Raw genomic sequence first — 9,534 nt, 5'->3', positions numbered from 1 at the left:
CGTGCGTGCGTGCCTGCATGTATTTATACTTTTACCCTACAGTAAAACATTTTTTATAGGCCAGCTCAATTCATATTACATGGTAATTCCACATTGTATCACTTTGGTGTGCGGTTTATTTTCTCTTCAAGTGTTACATCGTTGCTAGTGTAACATTGACGCCCAATCAAACGAGGGGTTTTCCTCCACGTCACGGTTTCTTTTTAAACCCATCATGGGGGTGTGCGTAATATTTTGAACTGTGCACGTGTGCGTGCGTGCGCGTGAACTCCAACAGCAGAGAGGGGAGAGAGTGAGGCACAGGGGACAGACAGTCAGCACCAGACTAGAGAAAGTCACTATAGTGAAAGTGGACGAGCTGTGCAGTATAGCTATAACATAGTAATAGTAACTTAGAGTTTTCTGACACTATGTCTTTCATTCTGATGAAGAAGAAGAAGTTTAAGTTCAAGGTAGACTTCGACCTGGACGAGCTCTCCTCCATTCCCTTCGTCAACGGCGTTTTATTCTGCAAAGTTCGACTCCTGGACGGCGGCTTCGCCGAGGTGTCCTCACGGTAAGAACCCTACTATTTATAACCACGCTGCTGCTGCGCTGCGCTGGCTTTGAATACCAAAACGGTCGCCCCAAAACACAGTCGCCCTGTACTGGGGCAAGTCGGGCGACCTCGGAACGGTCGTCTCTAGCCCTGGTCCAGTTCTCGAACCCAGAACCCACTAACGCTCTGGACCAGGGCTAGGTCGTCTCCAGTTATTCCTAAACGTAACTTCAGTAAACTATGCACTAAAACCTAAACGTATTCCTAAACTTAACCTCAGTAAAACTATGCCTAAAACCTAACCTTATTCCTAAACTTAGCCTCGGTGAAACTATGCCTAAACCTAACCTTATTCCTAAAATTAGCCTCAGTAAAACTATGCCTAAACCTATTCCTAACCTTAACCTCAGTAAAACGAATACAAGAACACGAGAACCGCTAGTGGCGAGCGGTCAGCGAAAAACAAACGGGGGTTACTGTGTTTTGGGGCGTCCGGTTACCCTCGCTTTTACACATCTGCTGACCAGCCCAGGCAATGTGCATGACTTGACCAATTGATTTATTTTAAGTAGCTTAGCTTGATTGTTAGGCTATATTTTCAGGACATCCGATAATCTTGAGTTCATGTCAATGGATACTTTTAAATCCTGGAAACATCCAGCCTAACCACTGTCATGGCAATGATATCCTGTGCTGTGTGCAAGCAAGGAACTGTTCTCTAGTCTAGTCTACTCTATCACAGAAAATATTTTCAGATGGGGGTCTGTGGCCAAATACATATTAATGTGTGGGTCCTTGACTTGAAAAAGTTTGAGAACCAGTTGGTGTAATAGTAACCAGAATGTGACAGTATGTTGGTTTTCTGTTAGAAAACTACTTGTTTCAAATGTCCATGCTAACATAAGAACATTACCGTTGAGGTTTTGCCACGGACCAATATCTGTTACTATTTAAATCAATGGACATTGATTTTCTATTGTCTATGTGGCATGTTATCTCTTCATGTTGCCATGCCAACGGAGCACAGAGGAAACTAAACAGTCTAAACCCACCACCGGTTGGCTAAACCGTTTGTTCAAGATTGAGAGCAGGCAGCTTCTGACCAACCACTGACAGGCTAGAAGACCGGGACACTTAAATGAGTCACTGGAAAGAATTGGACATAAGCATAGCACATGCCAAAATGCCAACCACCAACGGTTGTGTGTGTGTGTGTGTGTGTGTGTGTGTGTGTGTGTGTGTGTGTGTGTGTGTGTGTGTGTGTGTGTGTGTGTGTGTGTGTGTGTGTGTGTGTGTGTGTGTGTGTGTGTGTGTGTGTGTGTGTGTGTTTGTTTTCTATGGCAACTGGCAGCATTAATGTTCTGTTTTGTATCCATTGCTCAAACCACATCTTTCAGTTTGTCCAGAATCTAGGTTTTAATTGTCTGATCTTTGTATTAACCACTTAAACCCGATAGTTGACCAGGGTCCTCCAGGGCTCAATACTAGGTCCTCTAGTATTTGCCTCTACACCAAATTTCTTTGCCAAAATAGCAGATCTACAAGCTCACAACAACATCACGTTGCAACGTGTTGTGAGCTTGTAGATCTCTTATTTTCACCAAATGTTCACCCCAGAATAGGGACGATAGGGTTCAAGTGATACAGGTTTTAACCCAATTTGACCAAAGTTTAGAGGAAGTTGATGTTTGAAAGCAATCATTTATACATTCTCTCCATTTACAGAGGCTAGCTGCTCCCAGCATAGAGCTCCAGTGTGCTATACTCGTTATTTAAGCTTTTTTGAGTGTGACCCTGTGTGTGTTTGAGGTCCCGTCCTGTGTGTTACTGTTAGTGGTGGAAGAAGTACACTCACACGTTTTACTTAAGTAAATGTATCAATACTGCAATGAAGAAATACTCTGTTACAAGTAAAAGTCCAGAATAAAAAATTACCCATTATGCAGAATGTCCTATTTCACAGGTTTCAAATCTATTAAAAAAACGTTTGAAAATAGGCGATCTATAAGCTCACAACGCGTCGCATCGCGACGCGTTGTGAGCTTGTAGATCAGCTATTTTCAAATAGCCAAAGTTTAAAAAGGGCTGATGTGGTTAATGAATGTTTTGAAAGTATAATCCAAAGTAGCTAGTTACTAAAGTTTTCAAATAATTGCAGTGGAGTAAAAAGTATAATATTTCCCCTATTTCACTACATATCCCCCGATATGTAGTGGAATAGAAGTAATTGAAAAAAAGTATTGAAAATGGGAAACACTCCAGTAAAGTAAAACTTCCTCAAAAGTGCACTTATTAGTACAGTACTTGAGTAAATGTACTTAGTTTACTTTACACCACATGGTTACTGTGTTCTTGAATAGTGCTTGGCCTCTCTCCCATGCAGGGAACCGGTCCAGGCTAACTGTGTGCAGTGGAAGAAGAGATTCTCCTTTGTGTGCAAGATGAGCGCCAACGCGGGGACAGGCGTCCTGGACCCCTGTAGGTGCAGGGTGTCTGTGCGCAAGGTACATTTTTATGGATGTCAACTTAAGCACTGCTTTGTGTACACTGCAAACACACATAATATACATACAGTAGTCCCTAAGAGCCTCTTTTCCACAGCAGAGTCACTGTTGTCAAGTGGGGTTTGCCAGGGCTAGGTTAACTACACACAGTGAAATCCTCAACTAACTGTGTGTAAGAACTCAAGAGAGGGAAAGGTGTGTATATGGGTAATGTCCAAACCAACAAACCAATGTGGTCCTCACAAACAAGGGTTTTGCTCTGATTGTGTGTGTGTATGGGTAATGTCCAGTTAAACCAGTGAGGTCCTCACAAACAAGGGTTTTTCCCTATTTTTATGTGTGTGTGTGTGTGTGTGTGTATGTTCATAGCAAATAGTCTAATTTAGTATTTTTAAATATTTACAACCATAGCCCAACTCCGTTATAAGGATGAAGCTGTGTGTGTGTGTGTGTGTGTGTGAGCTCACTAATATGTTTGCTGTCTCTTTTTGTCGTTTTAGGAAATGAAGGGGGGGAAGACGTATACAAAGGTGAAGTGGCCCTCTTGAAAGGCGCAGCCAGGCTGACATTTGTATAGCTCAAGTGGTATATGATGCATAATTAGAACATTCTTATCACAAAGTTAATATGATAATGAGTGCTGGCCTACCAAGGGCATGTCTTTGTTAAGGGAGTGTTTGTTTGTTAATGCTTTCAGGGCTCAGTTTCCGCCTTTGGTTACTGATTATTGTGTGAAGCAATGGACCTCTCTGTGTTACACAGTAACACTCACTGAAAAGCAGACAAGCAACAATAACAAAAAAGGTTTTCTACCTTGTGTTATTATTGTAGGTCCATGTTTACTCTCTCACAGTTGAGTACTGTGGATTTACCGTGAATGTATCAGAGTTATAGTTTTGAAATATCCATTAGTCTTTTGCAGTTTGGTGTTGGATTTCAGTTTATGTTTAATTAGTTTTATGAGCGCATTAAGTAGTTTTAGTTTTGGGAATTGACTAGTTTTAGTTTAGTTTGTATTCTATTCTATTTAGTTTAATCTTAGTTTTTCAGGTATTGAAGGAAAGTCTTGATGTATAGAAAAAAAAACTAAAACAAAGATGTAGTTAGATTGTTTTAGTTAGTTCAACATTGTCAATTTTGGATTGTATGTAGTTTCAGTTTGAGTTTTTAAAACTTTTTTATTTACTTTTACAGTTTTTATTTTAGTTCTTTTTACCTCCTAGTTTTAGTTTTAGTTTTAGTGAACTAAAGTAACCCTAGTATGTAGGCCATATAGAGCCAATTCTAGATTTTGTCTTACTGTACTGTAACTGATGGAGGCTGTACCAGGAGGCAGATGGAACAGAAACATTCTAATATAATTTGTGTACTTTATGCAGCTGGGCTTTGCTGACCTGAACCTCTCGGAGTTCGCTGGGTCAGGCAGTACCACACGCCGATGTCTGCTGGAGGGATACGACACCAAGCACACCAGACAGGACAACTCCATCCTCAAGGCAAGTACAGTATATACAGTAACTGTAAACTCCTTCCTCAGGAGGTGTGGGGAAATGTTTGGTTTAGGTGTTTCCCAATGGCTCTGTCCTGATACAGTCCAATGATTCTACCTCCTTATCACCGGCTTTACTAGAGGGAGGAGAAGAGGCTAGAGGGAGTAGTAGAGGCCAAACGAGAACACAATCTAATGAAAATATTGGGGGACATTCTTGGCCAGGAAAGATAAGATAAGCTAAAATATTATTAACCATTTAAGCCCAATATACGTTGTGCGATGAATAGAGAAAAAAAGCCCATCACAAGCTTACAATGTGTGATAAAGTTTTGGTACATTTGGGGATATGTTTTGAATTGAGAGACAACCGGTTGAAAGTGGTTAACCCCACAACGGACTGGTTGGTTCTTTCAGTATAGCCACGAGAAGGGACAGCAGTTTAATAAAAAATCAAACATCAAACAAAACAAACAAATTGAAAAAATGTCAGTCGCCACTGAAATCTCAGACTCAGCACAGTACAGTAAGTATATAGGTACAGTATCAGTACAGGAAAACACAGAGGCTACTGTATAGTCACTGCGCTGCCATGCCCCCCAACCTAGTGACGTTTACCGTTACAAGTAAACACTAAACAGTCTGTAACTAAGGGGAGTAAATACCAGGAAATGCAGGATGATGCATTTAAAAACAGCTGTAATGTTTTGGCACATCAATGAAAGGCATGCTTGAACCTGTGACAGACTGTATGAGAGCATCTGAACCGCCTGGGTCTGAGAAATGAACCGCTCGAACCCCAGCATCCCTATCACGTCATATGACATATGACATTGCATGTCATAATAGGCAAACTTCTTCTTCTTCTTCTTCTTCTTTCAGCTAGTTCCCGTTCCCGTTATGCATATTGTGACCAGCAGCATGTGATGTCATATTGGGTGAAAATAGCCCATGCAGCATGTTCAAAACGTGCCCTGTGACACGTTGTGAGCTTGTAGAGCGGCTATTTTTAAATTGCCTATGTATAAAATAGGGCTAAAGTGGTCAATGTATGTATTATAATATAAATTAAAAGTACAATATTAAGTACAGTACTTGAGTACATGTACTTAGTTACTTTCCACCACTGTTTTCATGTCACGAGATTGAACCCCCTTACCATCACAAGGCAAACCGTATCACTAAATCACTAAGCACATTCAGAGTAGTGTACGCAGAGGTACCACAGCATGTGCTGCCTAAAGCTAACATTGTTTTTTATCTTCTTATCACACAGGTTGTTATCACCACACAGCTCATGTCTGGAGACCCCTGTTTCAAAACGTAAGAATACTTATTTTCATACCCACCTGGGTTGGCTTTCTTCCTCTCTTTCTTAATAATTACTTTACTCTTAATTCATGGACGTGTCTCTCACACTGAAACCACAAGCTGCATGTTCTATCTGACCACAATCTGGATATAGACAAACCTGCACAGGAAACTGTCTCCCTCATACCCTGTCTGTCAGCAAACTGAAAAACACTTCACTTTAATCACACTTAACATTCATCATGTTGTAGTTTTTAAATAAACAAATATCATTTAATTGACATGGTTTAAACCAGGGGTCTTCAACGTTTTCAGCCCAAGGACCCCCTAGCTGAGAGAGAGATGAAGCACTTTTACTCTATATCGTATAAAATTGTGTTTCAGATACAATTTTTTTCTACGTGGTCTGCTCTTTTTTCCCTCTACACCTATACCTCTTTGCCAAAAATAGCCGATCTACAAGCTCACAACGCCTCGCAGCGCGAGGCGTTGTGAGCTTGTAGATCGGCTATTTTTGGCAAAAGTTCTCCTCAGAAAAGGGATGCTAGTGTTCAAGTGGTTAAGGTAAAATCCATAACCTTCTTATCCTACCCACGACTCGAACCGTGGTCCTCGCACGGGAGCACCGACATTTATACTGTTGAGCTGAACAGAGAGCTTGTTTGGGAGGGCGAGATACTTCCCTTTGAATTTCATGCATCTTGTCAACAAGTAGTGGTCCTCCTACCCAACCAGTGGTCCTCCTCACACCACAGCAGTTGTGTTACTTATTTTGTATTAACACACTCTACCATAAATAAAGCTAAATAAAGATTTATTAACTAAAATAAGTTATGGATTGTGGCCTGAACTCATTATCTACAGCTTGACATTACTGCTGACCATTGTCCAAAGCATACCATAGTTTGTTTCATTTTTGGGGCCTCCATTATTTTCAGTACAATATGGAAATGAACTTGCAGAGATAGATTTTCTGATTGTTTTAGAAGAATCTTCCCCTGTAATGACATGGCCAAAATAGTGACGCCAGGGTTAAGACAATGGCCCATGCAGAACCAGGGTTAAGACAATGGCCCACGCAGAACCAGGGTTAAGACAATGCCCCAGGCGGATCTTGGCCACTATTGAAGGAGTGAGCAACAAGGAGCGCGGGACCAGCTCAGCACTTACTGTAGTCATGTTCATACGAACAAGGCCCAGTCAACCAAGGTCATGACGTAATAAACACACTCCTGGCAGAGCTTAAGCCATGTGCACTTGATCACACCCTCAATCTGCCTTTGTTAGACGCACGCAGGCACGCACGCACGCACGCACGCACGCACGCACACACACACACACACACACACACACACACACACACACACACACACACACACACACACACACACACACACACACACACACACAGTGGTGGGAAAAGTACTCACATTTCTTACTTAAGTAAAAGTATCAATACTGCAATGTAGAAATACTCTGTTACAAGTAAAAGTCAGTCAAATTCTGAATTTACTTGAGTAAAAGTACAAAAGTATTGGTATCAAAAGTATTGGTATCCCAAAGTAGAAAGTGCTCATTAAGTAGAATGTCCCACTTCACAAGTTTTCAAATGTATAAAATGTATAAAGATCTTTTGAAAAATAGCAGATCTACAAGCTCACAATTCGTCGCAACATGACGCATTGTGAGCTGAGAGATGTAGTGGAGTAGAAGTAAAAGTACAGAAAATTAGAAATACTCCGGTAAAGTAAAAGTACCTCAAAGTTTTACTTAAGTACAGTACTTGAGTAAATGTACTTAGTTACTTCCCACCACTGACACACACACGTACACACACACGCACGCACGCACGCGCGCACACACACACACACACACACACACACACACACACACACACACACACACACACACACACACACACACACACACACACACACACACACACACACACACACAGTCAGTCACCAAGGAGATGTCTAATGTCTAAACCTTAGAATTGCTCAGTCATTATTCCTCCCACAGAAAGTGACTCATAAGTGCGTGTGGAGGATGTAGGCTACAACGGAGCTCAGTGGGAAAACCTGGGCTCATGTGTCTGCCCCTCTTCTGCCTGCCGTCTCGTCTGTCGCATTCACTCTCTTCCCTCCTACCGTACTCCTACTACTGTCTCATGTAACCCAGTAGCTCACAGTTGATGGGGTTTCGTGTCCTTTCGCTATGTCTGCCAAAGCGCAGAGGATGTTATGAATAAAGCCTAATTTATGACCCTGTCGAACGAAGACTGCGCATTCTGAAAATAGCCGACCTATACAAGCTCACAACACGCAGTGGTGGAAAAAGTACTCAAATGTTTTACTTAAGTAAAAGTATCAATACTGCAATGTAGAAGTACTCTGTTGCAAGTAAAAGTCTGGTGTTCAAAATTGACTTGAGTGAAAGTAAATAGTAACTAAAGTTTTCAAATAAATGTAGTGTAAAGTAAAATATTTGGATCCAATGTAGTGGAGTAGAAGTAATGGTATTGGAAAGTGGAAATACTGAAGCAAAGTACAAAATTGTACTAAGTAAATGTACTTAGTTACTTTCCACCACTGACAACGCGTTTGCGGATGCAGCGCTTTTTGAGCTTGTATGTCGGCTATTTTCAGCGTGTGACACTGTCGTACAACAAAGAGTTGGCTAAAGAGTTCCCAGTCATTTCTGGTAAACAGATTGTTGGTTCTGGTGAACAGATTGTCTGAAGAACTTTCCACTTATAGATGACATTTTAGGGTCCGGTCAGACAGGATGCATTTTAGCAGCTGAGGCCGTCGTTTTATAATCGTTATCAGTGAGAGTGAAGCTTCTTCTCGCTGCTTTTGCGTCGCGGGCCACCTTGTGTTTTTGCGCTGATTTGCCACGCAAGTTTTTGGATTAGCGCCCTCGACGGTGGACACCCCCAAGTTGAAAGTAAAGCGCCCCACAACACCTCGCAGTGCGAGTCGTTGTGAGCTTGTAGTTTCGGCTATTTATCTGTGGAACCGAGTCAAACTAAATGTAATGCCTATAAATTCCAAGTGAGTTAGGGTGGGGGGTCCCCAGTTAAAATATCATTATTTTGGGGCGTTCTGGGCACCCGATTCAAGAGCTAATGTGGTCCTCAGAGTTACTACAGAGGGGCCGCCAAATCTTTGTGTGACAGGTTAAAGTTCTTGGTCAAGAACTTTAACCAAGGTTTAGGTGTAGAGGGAAAAAAGAGCAGACCAAGTAAAAAAAAAGAAGTTTAATCTGAAACACAATTTTATACAATATAGAGGGGGTCCCTGCTTCATCTCTCTCTCAGCTAGGGGGTCCTTGGCCTGAAAAACGTCGAAGACCCCTGCCCTAGGTTGATTGTTTTCCTGTACAGGTAAAAACGTCTGAAGGGTAAAACATGGCAGGCCAGCAAGCAACAGTAATCAGCTGCAGCAAGTAATATTAATAAACGGGTGTGTTCGATCTAGGTGTGCCCAGGGCCGTGGGTGAGCCATGATGTGCCATCAAAGACAGTAGTCAACATTATCTATCTATGCTTTCACATTGGCACGCCTAGATCTAACACAGCCATCTTGAATGTTATTAGCTACGTTGCTTACATCACAGCCCCGGGGTACGATAAGATCAGCCTTATGCTGCCTGCCTGCCAAGTGAGTGATCGGTGATATTGTGGTTGC

The 9,534-nt window shown here is 41.8% G+C and overlaps 1 protein-coding gene across 2 annotated transcripts in view; it reads left to right on the top strand.

Moving 5' to 3' along the window:
- The first annotated feature begins 309 nt into the window (after positions 1 to 309).
- The window catches only part of LOC311045497 (EEIG family member 2-like), an 18,579-nt gene continuing 9,354 nt past the window's right edge, over positions 310 to 9,534 (top strand). For both annotated transcript variants that reach the window (XR_014600776.1, XM_084057386.1), the window contains exons 1-5: positions 310 to 556; positions 2,922 to 3,042; positions 3,543 to 3,572; positions 4,422 to 4,538; positions 5,808 to 5,854. Coding sequence is in view for 1 of the 2 variants with exons in the window: in XM_084057386.1 (XP_083913512.1) it covers positions 411 to 556; positions 2,922 to 3,042; positions 3,543 to 3,572; positions 4,422 to 4,538; positions 5,808 to 5,854 (461 nt within the window). In the remaining variant the exon portion in view is untranslated. The remainder of the gene's footprint in view (positions 557 to 2,921; positions 3,043 to 3,542; positions 3,573 to 4,421; positions 4,539 to 5,807; positions 5,855 to 9,534) is intronic.

This window comes from Gymnoscopelus microlampas (genome assembly GCF_963454915.1).
Source record: "Gymnoscopelus microlampas genome assembly, chromosome: 5".
NCBI classification, from domain to species: domain Eukaryota; kingdom Metazoa; phylum Chordata; class Actinopteri; order Myctophiformes; family Myctophidae; genus Gymnoscopelus; species Gymnoscopelus microlampas.
This window is presented reverse-complemented; position numbering and strand designations above follow the sequence as displayed.